Source organism: Nilaparvata lugens, chromosome 1 (assembly GCF_014356525.2).
Source record: "Nilaparvata lugens isolate BPH chromosome 1, ASM1435652v1, whole genome shotgun sequence".
Lineage (NCBI taxonomy): Eukaryota > Metazoa > Arthropoda > Insecta > Hemiptera > Delphacidae > Nilaparvata > Nilaparvata lugens.
In genome coordinates, this window is record NC_052504.1 from 8173653 (window position 1) to 8194407 (window position 20755).

General features: G+C 34.0%; 1 protein-coding gene across 1 annotated transcript; it reads right to left on the reverse strand.

Moving 5' to 3' along the window:
- Positions 1-280: 280 nt before the first annotated feature.
- Positions 281-20342, reverse strand: LOC111048090 (protein disulfide-isomerase A6 homolog). Its single transcript, XM_022333935.2, has 8 exons — positions 20019-20342; positions 17368-17570; positions 15308-15532; positions 12142-12303; positions 8697-8906; positions 5553-5710; positions 2490-2648; positions 281-611 (listed from the first exon to the last, which is right to left on the reverse strand). Exons 1-8 carry the CDS (start codon positions 20038-20040, stop codon positions 446-448), a joined length of 1305 nt encoding a protein of 434 aa, XP_022189627.1. The 5' UTR covers positions 20041-20342; the 3' UTR covers positions 281-445.
- Positions 20343-20755: the final 413 nt, after the last annotated feature.

A 20755-nucleotide genomic window follows, 5' to 3' on the forward strand; every position in this document is an offset into this window, starting at 1 on the left:
AGCCCATATATAAGTGAAGTGTTTTTTGTAAACTTTATAGCAGATTATAAATTATGTAAGTTTTATAAGTAGAATGATATAATTTCCATTAATCATTTTTGTAAAGGGGGTAAAAGTTGAGCGGTTTGAAATTGAGCGATTTTGTATGATTCAAATGCTTTTTCATGTAAGTAGTCATCTTTGTTAACGTCCTCAGGTAACAATATTATTCTAGCAGCTGAGTAGCATGTTATTCAAATCCCAAGTTAGAGAAAAGGTTAGTCAAAAATCAAGATGCATATCACTTATGTACAGAAAGAATTAATATTATTGTTAATACAAGAGTTATTCACCAATACACGGGTAGAAAACTACATATCTTCTTAGAGTAAAGAAAAAAAATTACATTTTCTTCAGTCTTATGCCTTAAGTTAATGAAAGTTCAGATTTACACAGATGGGATGCGTTAAAGTTCGTCTTTTGATAAATCTTCTAGATCGACGTCTGATAGATCGATGTCTTCGTCAACAGGTAGTTGACCATCTTTGCCGTCCCATGGCTCAATCGATTGTATCTTCGGCAGAGAGGTTCCTCTGAAGGGGGCAGTTGTGCCGCGTCCATAAGACAGATCTCTGTAAAATTGAGAAAACGTTGCATTATTTGAAAACAAACTATTGATACGTATATATACTATTACAGTGAGATCCACGTTATAATGGCAGTGAAGGAAGATAGGAGAAAAGGGTTGCCAGATCTCAGCCTTGCCACCCAAACAGCTGATACTTGTATATCTGATGAATTTAACTGCTCATTATTATTGAAAATAGTTAATCATATTTTATTTGTCAAGAAAATATTTTTTTAAAGATGTAATAATAAATTTTCATGATTGAGATTGGATATTTTATCAATTAGTTGAATTTCTAAATTGTTGATGAACGATGTGGCAACATCGCAATGCGTGAAAGAGATAGCGTCATCTGCTCTGTTGAAAGATAGACAAGGATAGCAGCACCATTGCAAATCACACACTGCCACTATAACGTGGACCTCACTATAATGCTATGTTAGAAAATCTAATTACAATCTAATATTTATCAATGTATTTACAATGTATGGATTTACGAGTAGAAGGACAATATTTGATAAATCCTTTTTGTAAAAGTACTTGAGAAACCTATTGGTGATGTTTATGAAATTCTAATATTTACAATATTTAATAATAACAATATTATATTAATATTTCCAATGTTTATAGCTTAGTAAGTCATTATTTTTTTATTTTCTGGCTGAGGGTGATGCCCAAATGAGCTTCTAGGCTTATGCGTAGGTAATAAAGCGGATGATAATGATAGATGAATGAACCTACAGTTTTAGGAGGATTCCAAACAACCGGGAAGCGATTTTGAAACTCATGAATCATATTCAGAGTTGGCTTAAGCGGTCACCCTTCCAACAGGAGTAACAGGCGCATGATTCTCAACTTATCTGAGCGATAGCTCATCAGCGCGACCACTGAGTCAAACCTCATTGTAAAATCAATTCCTACCAGTTTTAGGAGGATTCCAAACCACCGGGAAGCGATTTTGCAACTCATGAATAATAATCAGCGGAGTTTGCTTAAGCGGTCACCCTTCCAACAGGAGTAACAGGCGCATGATTCTCAACTTATCTGAGCGATAGCTCATCAGCGCGACCACTGAGTCAAACCTCATTGTAAAATCGATTCCGATGAATTCCTTTATGGAAAGGGGTGGACGTAAAACCGTCTGAAGTTAAGCGAAGATAGGCTAACCAGTAAAAATATTCTAACTTTTTTTACTATGTATATATATATATATATATATATATATATTATATATATATATATATATATATATATATATATTACTACACCATATTTTATTACTACACTCTAAGCTTTTCTTGTTCCAAAAATAGAATAATCACTGAATGATTAGTGAGCAACAAGGGTAATTGACGTCTGATCTGGTAAATTTACAAATCAAATTTATTCATAAGTAATAGATATTGCAATTGGATGCATATATTCAATGAAGAAGATGTTTCTTACACCAATTTTACAGTCTGTTAATCATGCACAAAGTAAATCCTATTATATAAAGCGAGCAATTTCTGTATGTCTGTTCATATTTTTAATATATTTTTGTTTACAAATGTTTGAACTGAAAATTGAACCTGAATTTAAGTGTATGGAGCATAACCTACTTTCTGGACTATTTATAGTGTATATAAATCAAAATTCGGGGAAGAAACAGTTTTGGGCAGTGCCTGTTAGTCCTTTCCCAATCATTTTAAAGAATTGTGTTCGGTTCAGTTCGGTAGTCAATAAATAAATAACGAGCGAAGCTCGGTGCCCCGATATTTATATGCTAAGCATGAAAGTCAATTAATCATACAAATCTTCTGTGCTTCATTGGAGAACAAAATGAATTTATTGGATTCTATGAGAGAACTACAATTAATAACAGATCATAATTATTACATACCTCAAAAACTCATTGATTCCATCATATGAAAACGATCCTCTGAGAATAGAATACTTCATTTTCTTTGCGTTGAGAACAGCCATCGCCGGGTAACCAAATCCGCCAATTTCCAGTTGTTCTTCCAATTCAGGATGAGATCCAGCTTCCAACCAAACCCACCTCAAAAACAAACGAAAACTCTGTTATTTGAAGCAATGTTGAAAAATTTGAATTTATCAAGAGTAAAATTACAGTAGAAACAGCGGTGGCTCGTCCTATGTGTTCAATGGTTCATTGAGCCCCAGAATTGAATCAACTTCCTATACAATGATGAAATTACATCACAACATTTACGTAAACTTAACGTCCATGTTTTGCTTCCGGAGTGGCTTGACACAGCACCAAATGGAGCGACGAGACGGGTGGTGGTGGAAATCAGTGTTCATTCCCCAATCTGAACCCAAAAACAGGGCTGGGTGAGGTAGTAGAACGGAGGAGGGGAATCAGTTTGCTGGCACAAATTTGGTTCACAAACCTGCCTGAACCAAGCTTGCACGAGTTCATCCGAGAGTAGCCGAACCTAGCCGAGGCAAGTGAAGCATTCGGTAAACCTCGGAATTAATCGTGAGTATTCCTGATACGGATTCAGTATCAGTGCCATCTTGAACTTGCTCATAACCAATAAATTTAAATTTGGTGGCAGTAAACAGAAAAAAAATCGGTAAACAAGAAGTAGCCTAAGCGTAACAGTTTTGAGGTTATACGGTATGGTTTCGGGTATACACTGTATACAGTTGTGATAGATTTCACTGCATTTTTCGTTATATAAATTTGTTTTGCGTGTTGAAGAATATAATAATTTCTAGTGTGTTTCGTGTATTCGTGAGTATTTTTAGTATGTCCATTTTTTTTTAGTGAGAGTGTGAATATAATTTATTGCGTTACCGTAACAGATTATGATGAAGAAATATGAATAAGGTTCAGTATTATTTTGTTAAAGACAAAAATTAATATTGAGGATAGGTGTAAAATAAAACTTGATGGTAGACCAACTCCCGAAGTAAAAAGCTAATAAGAAAAATATGAACAGGACAAAAAATCTATATTTGTAGAAAATATGCTTAATCTTTGGGGGGTAATTCCTTAAAATTATAATTGATTACTTTTACACTTGATTATGCTCAATACTCTATATCCTCTTGACCTTTCTCCTCAATGGATCATGCGGTTGAACCCCCCACCCAAGCTGAACGCTACTGAGTAGAAACGACATGAAAGCACATAGATGAAAGATTCATAATATATTCCTTCGAAAGAAGGCCACATATACTTTCTTATCGGGAGTTCTGACTGTTCTCCCTGGACAATAATTCATTTATTTATTCACTTAGAACAGAATCGCTCATCATCAAGATGATATTGGAAGAGGAAAAACCAGCGAGCCCTTTGATATTGCTCTCCCAAATTTTTATCAATATCAGTTCGAGAAAAGGTTAAGTCACTTTTTACTTCTAACTCCAGTTCACAATTTCTGTCCAAAATGTGTACTTGAAATTTAGAATTTGGAATGTTTCTTAATGCAGATAAACAAGAAATGCGGTAGGAAAAGACGGATAGGTTTGAAAATAAATTAAAATAATTGGACGCAAATGAAATAATTAGACATTCAATCACATATGAAATAAGAAATATGGTATGAATAAGTACCTCTGAGAATAGAAAATTTCATTTACAATTACGTTTCTTTAAAATTATAATTTTAGTGATAAGTAAAAATGGAAAAGAGAGGATAAAGGAGTTGAGTTGATTGCTTCGAGAAGATAAAATACAAAGAGAAGAGCTAAATTTATTGATAACTTTCAGAAAGGATTCAAAGTTTCACCTTGTTACAAGACAGTAGCTCAAATTATTCACTTCTATCATATTTAACAAGATAGTCTAACACACAGATTATTTGAAAGATATTTAGGAGAAGTTTACAGCCTTCTTATTGATTCAAAAATGATGCTAAATAAAATTGTTTTTGAAGGGACGGATTCAAGGATCCAAAGGTTCAAAGAACCTCACACGTTAACCAAAGCTTATTGTGTTCCCAAATGGTATGTTAGTTAGGCAAACCAATACCTATGTCCTTTACAGGAGCCAGGAGGTTTTCCCTATGCTAACATTCCATTCATCACATTGTTGCAATCCTTGTCGCAATTCAGTGTGATATGCTTGGCAGTCTCTTTAGACTGATTAGTCCTCGTGACCTACGTGGGTTCCACTCTTGGTTTTATTCTTTTAGCCCCTCAGAAACTTCGCAGGGTCTAAAGCCTCACCTCTCCCAAGAAGTTTTGCCAGAATGGCCGCCCTTCCTTGAACAGTGGTGAGTTTTGGCCTCTCCACCCACAAACTCGTGACCTACGTGAGTTCCACTCCTGGCCTTTTTGTAGGTTCTTCCGCTGAGAGAGGGGACGCCAAACTGCCTCTAGGGCGCCCGGCGCCCGGCCACCCTTGACTCACATTTGTGCCTGGAGTTTGACCCATCTCTGGTCTCTTGAATTTTTCTTTTTGCCCCTCCGGAACTCTGCAGGGTCAAAAGCCTCACCTCACCCAAGAAGTTTTGCCAGAATGGCCGCCCTTCCTTGAAAAGTGGTGAGTTTTGGCCTCTCCACCCACAAACTCATGACCTACGTGAGTTCCACTCCTGGCCTTTTTGTAGGTCCTTCCGCTGAGAGAGGGGACGCCAAACTGCCTCTAGGGCACCCGGCCACCCTCGACTCAGCCTCTTGACCACATTTGTGCCTGGAGTTTCGCCCATCTCTGTTCTCTTGGGTTTTTATTTTTGTCCCTCCGAAACTGCCCTGATGGGGCAGATCAGATCCCATGGGTTTGAAGGCAAGGCAACTTCTGGAGTTGACTTGAGGTCCATTTTAGTCGCCTCCTACGACAAGCATGGATACTGTGGGTGAATTCTGGTTTGCAACACATTCTTGAGTACGATGATCGACTCAAAGCTCCCCCAACCCACAGGGGGCATGCTTAATAAAAAGTGAAGCATCCTTTAAAATGTAGAGACGTTAGAAAAAATAAGAAACTTACCCCCATAGTTTCTTCTTGAATTTTTCTCCAAGTGATGTCAGAGTTTTGATATACTCATTTCTACAATTAGCCTGGCAATCGAGAATATGGGGAAGGACGGCTACAACACATAACGGATGATCTTCACAGGCTTCTTTCAGCACACTTTCACCGACAATCTATAAAAAATAAATGAATGCTATCAGTAGGTAACCACAGTTGAGGAGGCGGCTACATATTATCATAGAGAAACAATAGCATAAGTAGATATACCCCATGGTATAGGGTGTTTATGTCGTAACTTTTACTGTTATCTTAAGCCGATAGTTCATGTGATTCTTTCCCGTGAAGCTGTGTGACACTGGTAGTCTCTCATATTGTGCCGTTCATACACTCTCACCCCAACAAAACAGTAAGAATCGACAATAATAAACAGTAATCGGCTTGAGATAACAGTAAAAGTTGCGACATAAACACCCTATATCATGGGATATCTACTTACGCTATTGTTTCTCTATGATATTATTTAGCTGCAAGCTTTATAAGCTGAAAGGAATAATACAAGCAGTATTAAACAGTATTTCAAGCAGAAGATACAGGAATATCGTTGATGACAGAGTAAATTCATAATGAGTTCAATGCTCCAAAATAATTTATGAAATAAAACTATATAAATTCAATAATGTCTTGTCTCAGTATAATGCATCCAATAAATCAGTTATTACATGTATATAAAATCATAGTACATGTATCTAGACTAGCCGGCAGGCTCGCTTCGATTGCCTTATCCGTTGGGCGGAGCCCCCTGGACCCCCGGCGGGTTCATTCAGAAATGGGATCGGCAGGCACGCTTCGCTCGCTTTTTCATTTGAGCTTTCTTCCTTCCGTCGAAAAGTCAAATGAGACTTTCAGGCTCGAATCAATCACCAGTTTTCTTTAAAGTGCAGGGTTACAAAGATCGTTTATTTTTATCAAAATTGATAAATATTCAGGGTTTTCTCAGAGACTTGGTTGAGACATTATGGGTAGCCTATTGTATTTCAGCCTAACAGTTCTTTTACATTTGAAACAGGAATGATATGGAGAACTTATCATATCTAACCCTATCAAGTATGAATTTGCTTGAGAAATGTAGAGAATCTTGAAAAAAGAAACATCACCAGTTTTCTTTGAAGTGCAGGGTTACAAAAATCATTTATTTTTATCAGTATTGATAAATATTCTCAGAGATATTATTACATATTATAATATTGTTTTTCTCAGAGACTTGGTTGAGACATTGTATTTCAGTCTAAAATTAGCCTGAATTTAAAACAGGAATGATATGAAGAACTTAACAAATTTCCATATCCAACCCTATAAGGTATGAATATGCTTGAGAAATGTAGAGAGAAACTTGAGAAAAGAAACACTCTAAAAAACGCTAAGGGAACGCTTGGAAAACGCTGTAAAAGCGCCTATATTGAGCGAATCTTTGGCGTAATTCTGAAGTCCTCTCAAGACAAATATCTAGACCCTAGCTGAGCTTCTGTACAAAGATTGAACATTTTCTCTCAATTGATTCTTGAAAAATGTAAGAAAACGCAGAAAAATACGGTAGGAAACGCACGGAAAACGCAGTAAAACCGCCCATCTTGGGCGTAATTCTGAAGTCCTCTCAAGAAAACATTTCTAGACCCTTGCTGAACTTCAGTACCAAATCTGACATGATCTGTCAATTAGTTCTTGAGTAGGCATGGAAAACGCAGGAGAAACACTAAAAAACCGCCGATTTTGGGCGGACCCTAGGCGTCTTAACTTTAGGCGGAACTTCACTCCCAATACAACATTTTTATACCTCAGCTGAGCCTATGTACCAAGTTTGAACATTTTTTGCCAATTAGTTATTGAAAAAGCTGAGAAAACGCAGATTTTGGGCATATCTTTCGAAATTTGTTCTTAGTGCGCCTCTAGATGGCTAACTGAACATACATGCCAAATTTGAGCCAGTTATTTGGTCCAGTAGATTTTTAGTTCTGTTGATTGTGAATAAATGAGTGAATGAAAGTGAATGAATGAATCAGTGCCATTTCACTTTTATATAATATTTACCGGTAGATATATAACATAAATGTTTTAACTCATGTAGTCAGCCATCAGCCATATAGGATTCAGGTAGACTACACTCTAGAATGGCATTAGCCAGTTTTAGGTCAACTATTATAGAAAACTTTGAACTTTTCCGAATTCCTGTAGAGTCAGACATGCCCTGCTAGTCCGAAACAGATAGCGCACTACAATAAGAAGAAGAATTATAAAAATATGGAAATTTCAATGCTTTCTCATCACTTGGGAGCATAAAGATAGTCGAAAGACAAAGACATGATGTATTGAAACTTAGTGAGTATATTGAATCAAAAGTTCCTAAGCTCGATAAATCTATTAGGGCCGGTTTCCGAGCTCGGTATTTAGCTAAGTTCGAGACTTTAAACAGCTGGAGTCAGAAAATTGGCTTTCCGAAACGGGGCGTAGTCGTAGTTTTTATGATAATCTTTATTTTCTCATTTCTATAATTGAAAACTTTTTTCCTAGACAAAATTAAGCATTCCTAAATGATTCAAAATAGCTGAAACTTTACACTATTTCATTTTGTGTACAATTTTCTAGTTTTTTCGAAATGTAATTTAAACGTGGACGTGGACTGCGAATACGACCCGATTCGGAAGCCAATTTTCTGACTCCAGCTGTTAAATGTCTTAAGCTGCGTTTACACAAAAGTTAATAACAAAATGTTAATTAAGGATTAATAACTTAATCCTTATAGATTCTATTAGATTGAACATAACTTATCATACACATGATGAACATATGTGTTGGTCAATTTCCGTTCAATCCAATAGAATCTATAAGGATTAAAGCTGAATCCCGAGCAAACCGGCCCTTAAGTCAAACTTACAAAATAACAGTATAATAAGTAACTAGCATGCCACTGAAAACATTCTTCATGAATGAAAATAGTACAACACTTAGACTCTGATGAATACCCCACATGACTTTACTTTACAAGGATGAAATTGCTGAATAAAATTCATTTCACACACGATTTTTCACATTAATATCGACAATATGTATTTTGATTTGGATAGCAACCATTTTGAGAAGTTGTAAAATCATCAATTGAAATACCTGTTTGATTTCGGGGGCAGGAACATTCTCTGCCAGCTTTTCCAGGGCCCAGTTTACAATATCGCTGCCTGTGCGACCTCCGTTGTAATCTTCAACCGATGAAGAATCTTTCTTTCCGCCAGGGAAAAATTTGATTGTAGGATATCCCTGTACGCCGAATTTACTAGCTTTTGCGCTATGAACGGTGGCATCCAATGCTCCTACTTTAACCTGCAATTTATTTTATAATCATTTAAACATATTTGTACAAGAAAAAACAAGGTTCTTGGAATTGAATAACATGAGTGTATAAAATTGTTTTATTCTACCTATTACAGTATTTGAAGTTTGTTGGAATACTTTTTGGCTGAGAAAGTGTCGTTTGTACAGTGCCAGTTTAAACTAAATTTCATATTGAATTGGATTAATGGTATTGATAAGGATCATACTATAAGAGATCATATTGATAAGGATCTCTCATGGAATGCCCATACTGACAGACTGGCGAACAGAATCAGTAGCAGTTTATTTGTTCTGCGAAACATAGTCAAGTGTGAGCCCCCTGAGACAGGAAAAACGTTATATTTCGCACTCATTCATTCACATATTGCAAATGGAATTGAGTCTCTGCAGAACATAAATAAGATATTCATTCTGCAAAAGCGGGCTATTAGGTGATTAGTGGGATTGGGGTTCAATCATCCTTGTCGAGATTATTTTAAAAGGCTGTGCATACTCACTGTACCTTGTATTTTTATTTTCAAAACTTTATTATATGTGATTAAGAATATGGGCAGTTTAACGACCAATGCACAGGTACATTCACACTTTACAAGAAACAGGAACTTTATCGTTCAGCCTCACAGGCTAACTCTTTTTGAGAAAAAAACTAGCTAAATAGGGTCAAAATTTCTAAACAAGTTGCCTAGTAGCCTAATATAGATTTTAAGAGCATGACTTTCAAAAAAGATCTTCATAAGTTCCTTGTTGAAAAAAGTTTTTATAGTATAAATGAATTTTTATGTGACAATTAATATCATATAGGCTATATCTATATTTTTATTATGTTAAATATTGAAGAGATTTTTTTTGAACATGACAATGTTCAATTGTATAGTTGTGATTCATAATGACTGTACCTGTATTGAACAAATAAAAAATATTATTATTATATTATTATAATTATTAAATCTATATCAAGTTTCATTTGTTATAGTGTGATTCGTTTTGAGTTTAAGCCAACAGTTGATTGAATTCAGTTTAAGCTTTCACAGTGCCCTAAGTGATTAACATAATCTTTGTATAAAAAAGCTGTTGACTATTGAGTGTTGCCTATTAGGCCAAAGGTAACACTCCATTTGCAGGTTTAATTATGAGAAAAAAGTATCATCATTTATCGACAGAATATTCATTTCCATTGATAAATTGTTCGTGCAGTTTTGCATGGAGATGATGAAACCCCAGTTTCAAATATAATAAAAAAATTCATATTTTTAAAATACTACAACTCATACAAATATCAAAAAGTCAAAATATGTTAAAAACACTTTTAAAAACTAATTCATTTACTAAACGAGCCACATTTAATAATAGAATTTCATAAAAATTAATAGCTAATAGACCTATATTATAAGTAACTTCAATGACTGTTTGGATAAATTTTGTGATAAAAATATACATTAAGTGTTATTTATTTGCCATCTTGTGCAGTAGTAAAGGTGAATTTGTGATAATAACACAAATTAAATAGGAATAATTGAAATTTTTACAAAGTTATTAGTATAAACCATAGAGTTCTACAGGTTTTGGTTATCACGCCATTGTCAAACACTTATCTTTTATAGTCATCTTCCACTTTGACAAATTCAAGTATTATTAAATCTGAGATTAATTACATATAATTATTATTACTAATACCCTTATACTTTTTTCTTCTAGAAAATGTTTGAACCTTGTTTCGGCCAATCACGTTATCATTATCTTTCAAGTAGCCTCATTGAAATAGATGACAAAACTGAGATATTTGAGTCTACATTATAATGATTCGACTATTCATTCTTCACTGATTGTAAAATGAATAGTACAATATTCAACTATAGTTTCAAAAGTAATATAACATCATAAAATTGTGGCAAATTTAAAATTAAAAGATCACTGACCTCATTTCATATCATTAGAATAAGAAAGTAAAATGAGATGTGGATCTAGTCTTTAATTTGTGTTTGCTCAGTTGTCTTTTGACAAGGCAAATGATTAGAGAATGGAAATGATTGTCATGTTACTCAATCATGGATGAATGTGGCAAGTCAGTTGCTATCTGAGTGAGAAACATCCAAACTACCGGATGAAAGAATCCAACAATGCTGAATAAAAGATAATATTAGGGGAAACGGCATTTACTCCAGCTATTGTTTAGTTCATTAAAAAAATCAAAGGTTTCAAGGCTCCAAGATTCAAATATCACCTAAATTGCAGACTAATTCAAAAAAATAGTTTTGGAAAGATTAGTCAATGTGGATCATGCCGGCACAGCAGCTATAATATTATTATATATTATGAATCTATTAATGTAGCAATAAAAAAGTCCATTTTTAAAATAAAGAAACACTTCTTTCCGCTACATGGGAAGTTTCTAAGGACATTGAATTTTTAGGCAAAAGAAAACACAAAATATTGGGATTGTTGTGATAATACATACTTTGTGAACTTCAATGATGATTGTGCAGAAGATATTCTTGTAATGTATTACAGTATTCAAAGTATTGATTCGCAGAAGCGTTACAATCAGTGGACATCTTTGACACGTTCAGAAACCACTTTATAGTGAGGTCCACGTTATAATGGCAGTGGAGAAAGATAGGAGAACAGTGTAGCCGATTCTCTGTCTTGACTCTTGCCTTCTATAGAATATAGCTGATACCGTTATATTTGATGTAATATTAACTGTTCATTCTTGTTTGATTAAATCAATTATATTTTATTCGCCAAGAAAATAAATTTTTCAGTGATTAAATAATACATTTTCACAATTAAGATTTAATATTTGGCTAATTAGCTATATTTCTGCATTGTTAAAAACGATCTGGCAACATTGCGGAGCTAGAAAAGGAGAGCGCTATCTGCTTTGTCGAATGATAAACAGCAACACCAATGTTAATCAAATACTGCCATTATAATGTGGACCTGACTATAGTAGCAATTAAGTCGTGCTGTATAGCAAAGAAGTTTAGATATCTACATTTATAGAGAATTTCCAAATTTTTAGCACATCATGCAGTATTAGTTCAATGTTAGTTCACAAAATACTAGTTTCTAGTTCAGTTGAATGAAGAATTCAAGATAAAATAATTATTGTGGATGTTATAAAAAAACTGTGATCTCTTCCGACTACTGTATTGTTTACTCTATCCAATAAATAAATGTTAATTTTTCAAGGTGAACGTTTTTAGATAACGACTTGACTGACCTTTCCCTTGAGTTCGGTGGCAGCATGAGCCCAGTGTGGAGCAAGATTCTTGCAGTGTCCGCACCAAGGAGCATAGAACTCAACCAGCCACATATCTTCAGAATTCAACACCAGCGAATCAAAGTTAGAGTCTGTGAGCTCTATCACGTCTTCTTGTTTTCCCTGGAGAAGAAAACACATTTTAAAGTTTCTCTTACAAAATGTATGAGAATGGAAAAATAGTTGATGAAGTCTGTACCTGTGAGAACTGTGATAGCCTAATTAATAAAATGAAAAAGAAACAATTCAATGGAGGCAAAACTTGATATATCATTGATTCAAATTACAGAATTTAAGGAGATAATTTGAATTCGTTTGAATCTATATCTTGTTTTATAATAGATTTTATAGTCGAACGGCCTTCTTCAGCTTACAAGCAAATTACTCAAATAAACTCAAATTACATTTTCAATCAATATACTTTGGACTGACTTTTAACTTTGTATTAAAATTTATTTCAATAATACATTTTCAAACATTAAAACAAAGAAAGTTACCAGTATAATATACATTGGTTTGGGTGAAACAGTTTTTCAACATAGAAAAAGGCATCAATAACTATTTCCAACATACATTTTATAAGTAGACAAACTATTTACATTTTCTCTAATAAATTTGCTATCATATTCCCAAACACACATCAAACTGATAGAATCTTTTCAGAATAAAAGGTCTCCAAATTTTCATATGAACTCTAACATTAAAATATACACGATTGAACAGATCCAATGTAACAAATTCAAGAGAAAAACTGTATCTAGAAAAAATGTTTTATAAATTTTTAAATCTTTAATAAATTATGTTTGATCATGAAGTGATTCAGAAGAGTTTCCGAATCTGCGAACTGATTAGAAAAATTAGCTCCCGTTGAGGAGATATGACCAATTAAATACCTTTTACATCTCCCAGTTTATTGAAGAACGCAAATTGATCAGTACATTATTTTTTTCATTTTTCCAGGAAGAAAAGAATCATTATCAACTCTGCCTTCTTATGAACCTTGATGCGATGTTTGTTCAGGTCAAGAAAAGTTTGAGCATTTGATATTATATATTCATTTCATCTGTTCTGTTGATGCTTTAATTTTTTACCTATTATATTAGCCTACTCAATTTCTCTGTTAATATGAAATGTATACTACCTTATTTAGCATTTAAATAGATTTTCACGCTTAAACGTTTTGCATTATTTTGATAACATCCACATAATTGGCTTTCTGTGACTCACTACCAACACTCAAGGTGTCCTATGTATGTTGACAGAGCAGGTATTATTTGCAGTAAAGTTTGAGAGATGTATTATTTGTAAAATATGTGTTATATCATGCAGTTTGTACGTACTTCTTGCAAATATGCTTGTATCAGCTTACATACATAGTAGCCCAAATGCCAATGACCATCATAAGCTCAAGTTACATAGCATTATGGGCCAAACTCTATATTGGATAAAAAAAGTATGAAATTTTCGGTTTGTTTTCAACAAGTGTGTTTCTATTCTGGCTCAAAATTTTGCAAAATTACTCATGAATTTCCAATTTGTAGAGATTTGAGTGAAATATTATTTTTTAAATATCAAAATTTAAAACTTTTAGTTTAGTCATTTATTAGTTTTGGAGTGGAAATTGGACTTTTTGAAATGAAAAGTGAAATAACTCAAGAAGTTGAATCTTACTTAGAAAAGTGAAATCTTAACCTCATTCTTTTTTGAAATTTTCATTCGTAAAAAATTGGGAGAAGACATTTTTGGGCTTTAGATAAAGGCTGGAGCGCACAACTTGGCAACGTCGCAGTCCAGCTCAGCTTCAGGCCGGCTAGTTAGTTACTGATTCCATTTATACTAGTAAAATGAATTCACTTGGGTAGACTCCCGATTAACTACCAGCTTAATGCCCTTTATCAAATACCAATACAGAGAAATTCAATTCAATGAAAGTAAAAAAATAAATAATATTAACTGATAGACTAATTTTAACTTCAATTTTAGTTCTAGGAGTTTCAAGTACAATGCCTAACTTGGCAATATATTTCACTGTTCTTACTTTCTGTGTCTGTATTTCCTACGAGCAATTTTAATGATCAAATGTATTTCATTAATAGATGAAAGTATTGAATAGTACCTTTTAAATGTAAAATAAAAATATAAAAGTCGAAATCGTCTTCTTTTTAAGAAACTTCTGAATTTAATGCATTCTCTTCTTGTGCATCCATAACTAACTATACACCGTAATGATAATCGATAGTTCAATAATATCCATCAAAGGGAATATATTCTACTACCATTTAGTTTTTTTTCGTAATAATATCCATCAATTTATATTAATACACATCATCAAGTACCCTAACCTTTATTATTCATTTTTCTTTCAAAACAAGACTTGTTTCAACTCATCTTTTTTTATTTAGGAAAAATGGCTTTAGATGAGTTGAAACTAGTCGTGTTTTGGAAGAAAAAAATACGAAGAATACCGTACTTGAAGATTTATTTATCATGTTTTAATAATTTCAAACTAGCCTTATAAAGGGAAGTGATAATTTATATTAATGAATTAATAGGTTATTGGAAGAATAAATTGCTGGAATAATGATAATTCATTCAACTTTATCCATCAACTTAATTATATCTAGGCATAATAGTATAAAACAAAATTCACAGAAGAATTAATATCCAATAGCAATAGTTTAATCTATCTTTACATATCTTTGTGGGTTTATAATCACATTATTGACATAAATCAAATACTTACTATCCCTACTAACAAATACAAATGATTTCACAATATACAATAATACAAATGATTCTACAAAATACATTTTTTTTAATGGTGTAATGAATCTATGCATATCAAGTAAAGCATGGTCGGCCTGAGCCACACGTTGCCATATTGAACGTGTTCCGGCCTTCTATCTATAGTAGGCTATGCCAGTGTCTGTTGTCTTCTCCCAATCATATAAAAATTATAATTATGATTTGTAATTGTCAATGAAATAAATAAATAAAACCTTACAGTTGTGTTGTGAGTGATGTTGTGGTACTTTTCCATAATGAATTTCAATTTCAAATTTGTGTTTTCAAACTAAATAAAAATGCTGAAACTAATTTTCTTGATTTTTGAAAGCAATTATCTTACCTTGGATGACTCGCTCTGTTTTCCTCCGAGATTGACGGAGACTTTACTCTTGATGGCAGCGATTCCAGCATCCGCCAAACCCTGAGCCGTTCTAGCTCCATTATAATCTTCGGGCTTATTTTTATTGGCCCCGAAAATTTTCACAGTTGGAAATCCTCTAACTCCAAATCTTCCACCCAAGGACTTCTGCTCATCTGCATTTACAGCACCCACTTTCACAAATCCCTAGAAAAGTATGTCGCATAAGATTGTATTTCATATAATCGGTTGACTATTTTTGAAGTTTGAATACAAAGAATCACTAGAACCATAGCCACCTCTAATACAAGACCCTGGCCTATGATATTGCAACGTCGCAGTGTAGGCCTAGAATCTAATACATGATTGGTGAAAAAGATCAGCTGGTATTCTTTTAAATCTTTTTTCACCAATCATGTATTAGATTCTAGGCCTACACTGTGACGTTGCAATAACGTAGGCCAGGGCTTTGTATTAGAGGTGGCTATGCTAGAACCCTTATATTATTGGGGAAAATTGCCCGAGTAACAAATTATTAATTATGTTTGTGGAATGGAGTGGCCGTAGTCGAGTAGATTAGATGCTGGCTTTACAATTCAGGAGCCCGGGTTCAAATCCCGCCGCAGGAAAGCTATTTTTCTCAGGACACTCATGTGTTTCGGATGAACACGTTAAGTCATGTCAGAGGCCCTGAAATTGATCAGGTGCGACCTGAAAACTCTGATACCAGACCATACCCAGTCAGCTCACTCGATATATTATTAAATAAGGAACTTGAATTCAACTTGATTTAACTTTATTAATTATCTATTTATTTACTAGTTCTCTTTGATAACTTGACCGGTTTTGACCAAATACGTTATTTTTATAATGCTGTGATTGGCTTAAACTATTTGTGCCATCAAAGAAAACAAAGTGTACGTTCTGTATACAGTTAATTGTTCCAGTTCCAATCGTAAATTGATCCATCACGTGACTAGTGCAAAATGTTCACTTGGAACGCCATTTCAAAATCGTTGGTTCAAGCTTTTGGCGCGCACTTATAGAGTTGATTTACACCAAAATGTGTCGTTCACGAGCTGCGTGAATGAAGAAAGGCTGTTTTACAAACTTACCGTCTAGAAAAGTGTGAATTTCTTTCATTCCATTACACTCGAATTTTCTATAGAGAAAAATTCATTTAACGAATGGTTATTGACATAATTTTGTTAGTTATGTATTCTATGGCTATGCTATGGTAATCGACCAATGAGAGCTCGGATAGTTGGAACTGTACCTCGTTGGAACAATTTACCACGCTTCGACTGTGGGGCAGGAACTTGGAACTGGTTTCTGGTACAGAATCTGTCAAAATTCTTCCCATGGGACGCGGAACTTTTTACCAGGTAAATTGTGAATCGGACAATTTACCACATTCTATGTACACAGAACGGGTCTAAAAAAGAGTAGGCCTACTGATTCTAGATTGATATAGTGATTCTATATGATAAAATTTATTAATTATACAGTATATTAGGCCTATAAAGCACTGAAATAAATCACTCTAGATTTGAATTATTACAAATTTTCGTAGAATTCCTCAAGTAAGTCTTAGCCTACTGCTAGATACACTTGACCATGTTTGTCTATCAATTAAATATTGAATAGAGTACAAAAGTCGTTTCAAATCTTAAAATGCAGCAAACATTCAAGTTTAGCCAAGTCGTTTATAACCATGATTTTATCATTCTATCGGTACATACTATATAAGGAGATTCATTGAAGGATCTGAATCTTTGCGAGTCATTTTGTACGTGCTGATCATGTTATTTTATGGGAGGATTAAGCTAGATTCCCACATGTCTGTGGCAGTAGAAGTGACCGGTACAGTAACTACAGTAAGAATATTATTCTCAAAAAATCTGTGCTGATAACTTTCACTGTTACTGACATGTGAGAATCCAGGTCCCTTGTAAAGAAACATGTAAATCTATTCATATTCGTAATTAGAAACTCTAAATTCGGTAATGTTTCAAAAGGCTAATTTAATGAATTATTTCTACCTTCAAAGCAGTGGCCGCTTTGGAATACTGAGGCACGAACTGTTGACAATGTCCGCACCATGGTGCATAGAACTCAACAATCCAAATGGCGTCACTTTGTGTCACTAATTTATCGAAGTTAGCTTCTGTTAAATCGATGACATCAGAGCTAGAAGGATACAAACCATGACATCCAATGAATGAGAGGAGCAACAGTAGAAACGCTGAAAATACAAATTTTCAATTAGATACACATTTCAACAACAGAAAAATTGTGACGGTCAATGCGTTTTATATGTAATTAAGGACTATTTTTTTAAAGTTGCGTTTGTCTATTATAAACTTATTTTACATCTTTCTCTTCAAAATTAATTTTCTACAAGTTCTATAAAAAATATGTTGTTTATTGTACATTTAACATAGTAAATCTGCTTCACACCTTAAATGAACTTGTTTTTCGGGACCAAGTTTCGCGTATTTCTTAAAAAATACTGTAGCTACAGGTCTGAAAACGGTTATATTCAATTCTTCAGTTAATATTACATGAAGTACGCTAAATTTTACATCATAATTTAACAGCCAAAGAATACCCGTAGGGATTCGTTTCAGCAGGAGACTGAAATTCAGACGTAATCTTTCAACCTGTATAACTTGGTAACCAAGCATTTTCGGATCTATGTTAATTGGAACTTTTTTCGTTTTTTACTTTCCTTGTCTATTACCATAGGTAAGGAAAGTATTGCTTTCCGAAAAAATTAAGGTTCCCCAATTTCTAAATTTCTATAGGCCTACGTTTCAAGGTCCCATGAGTACAAAAAAGTGGTTTTTGGGTATTGGTCTGTATGTGTGTGTGTGTGTGTGTGTGTGTGTGTGAGTGTATTTATGTGAATGTACAAATACCCGACTTCTTGCCCGAAATTTCTGATAGCGACACTAGCGCAGTGGCATCATAGCGGACTTCGCTCTTATTAATCTTATTCTCTATATCAATGGTCTGTGTACACGATATCTCATCTCCCAATAAACGGAATGACTTGAAATTTGGAACTTAAGGGGTCCTTACAATATAAGGACCCGAGACGAACAATTTCGATCTAATGCAATTCAAAATGGCGGCTAAAATAACAAAAATGTTGTCAAAAACAGGGTTTTTCGCGATTTTCTCGAAAACGGCTCCAACGATTTTGATTAAAGTTAGACCTGAAATAATCATCGATAAGCTCTATTAACTGCCACAAGTCACATATCTGTAAAAATTCCAGGAGCTCCGCCCCATCTATGCAAAGTTTGATTTTAGATTCCCAATTATCAGGCTTTAGATACAATTTAAACAAAAAATTCCAAGTGGAAAAGATTAAGCATGAAAATCTCTACAATTTATGTGCAATAACTTTTTCACCTAAAATTAAATTTAAAATAAGCTCGAAATTCGAGAAAATGTTATTATTTCAATTGCAAACTATTGGCTACTGTTGATTCTATTAAATCATTCACTATAAGAGATAGCAGACTTCGTGTGTCTCCAGCGTTATTGTCCTGTCAGCAGCTGGCTTTGATCTTTGAATAGTAGACTTGAGATGCGCGTGTACACTAGCTTCAGGTGATAAATTTTCATAACGGCAAGGAAAGTTGTGTGAGTGCGCCACACCAGATTTTTGATGTAAGAAATCACGCCCTGACTTATGGGCACCTTTTTCCAGAACACCCTGTATATTACACTTCTGTCTCTTCGTAAAGCCGTGTCCACACTGAACAAATGTTCGACAGATATGTTTGTTGAGTAGCTCAGGGACAAACATTTTAAAAAGTTTGGACAATCATTGTTGGCCAAACAGAAATTACTATTTTTCCAAACGTGTTTAGTGTTTACACCTGTAAAACATGAAACCTGTTCTCATTTACAAATATTTTGTTTGGTGTCGCGTGAACATTGGCCATGGGTAAACATTTTTTTGTCAAACATAATAAAATTTGCCCAAACTTTTTCAACAAACATGTTTGTCAAACATTTGTTCAGTGTGGGCACGGCTTTAGATAGCTCTAGCTCTAAACCCCTCATCGCTCTCTGCATTATATACCACTACTGCGGCCGTAGTGCATTGAATGGGCTTATGACAATAAGGTTAGGTAGGTTTGGAATCTAAACTGTTCAACACAAAAGCCCATACCGTATACTGCACTTGAGCGGAGTATAATATGAGCTTCTCTTAGGAATGACGTGTCTTTTAAAGTGTAAAACAAAGGAGATGATCCATCAATTATATTAGCAAGTAAACATATTTATAATTTATTGGCAGAATCCCATTTAGTACACATTCTCTTGACTTGATACTTGATGATTAGCGGGCTGGCTACCCGAGTATACCACCAGCCGGGTCTCCACAATCTGGTGGTCTTTTGCTAAAATCGACCCTAGGGTATTGAGCGTAATAAGAATTAATTTACTGCAAATCGCTTAAACATTCCTCCAAAACAATAAAAACATTTTAACAAATAAATATACAATAGTTTATGTCTAAAGTAAGCAAGGTACCGGCGAATATGCTTTACATATAAAAAGAAATAGAGAACTCAAGCAAAAATAAAGTATGAATTGATTGTTTAATTGAAAAAATTACATTTTTTTCAGCTGACGCCTAATGTATTAATTTTTGTCTGATAATAATACTTACGTTTGCCTAAGAGGGAAACCATTTCACCAATATAATTCTAATCAACTAACCTATTCAATAACAAAAGCTATGTTGAATTCAATAAAAAAAATTAATCTCTCTGATGCAAATTTAAAGAGCACTATTTAGTTCAAGATTTACTTCAAGAAAATTGTATTTTTTGCTAACCTAGAAATCACAAAAATACAGAAGAGCTATACAAAATTTGTGAGACTTCAAAGTTGTGAATCGCGATACTATTCGGTCTGTTCCTGTTTATTTTATCGGCAAAACCAACCAGCTGCAATCTGCAAACGCTACGCTTTCTCTTCTGATTGGTTGATGATTGCGTAGGATGCCATCTAGTGGCATTACAAACTAAAATCATTTCGTGGTGATTTTTTATTGGCTCTGAAACAATGTTTAATTATTTATACAATCAATAAATAAGAATAATAATGAATCATTTTATTGTGAATTGTTTTTTTCCGAAAGTGGAACAGATCATAAAAGTTTACACAGATTCTGAATGCATTATGGGTGAATGTAACATTTTTTAAAAAGTTGAAATTGCTCGAAAGAATAGTACCCGTTATTCATTTATTCTGAATTCAAAAAGCATGTTGTACTTTGAACTTTTTAATACATAATGTAAATTATTATTGAAACTAAAATTAGTTGACTACTTTATTGATGTCAACCTAACGGATTCAATAAGTTCCTTTATTCATTTACAGAAACGTTGAAAACATCATTGA

Excerpts from the sequence above, each read along its gene's own strand:
- LOC111048090 (XM_022333935.2), bottom strand. The coding sequence starts at position 20,040 with ATGGTTTCCCTCTTAGGCAAAC. Across the intron at positions 15,533-17,367 it reads AAGCGGCCACTGCTTTGAAG|GGATTTGTGAAAGTGGGTGC; the intron begins GTAGAAATAATT and ends ATACTTTTCTAG. Across the intron at positions 8,907-12,141 it reads CCACCGAACTCAAGGGAAAG|GTTAAAGTAGGAGCATTGGA; the intron begins GTCAGTCAAGTC and ends AATAAATTGCAG.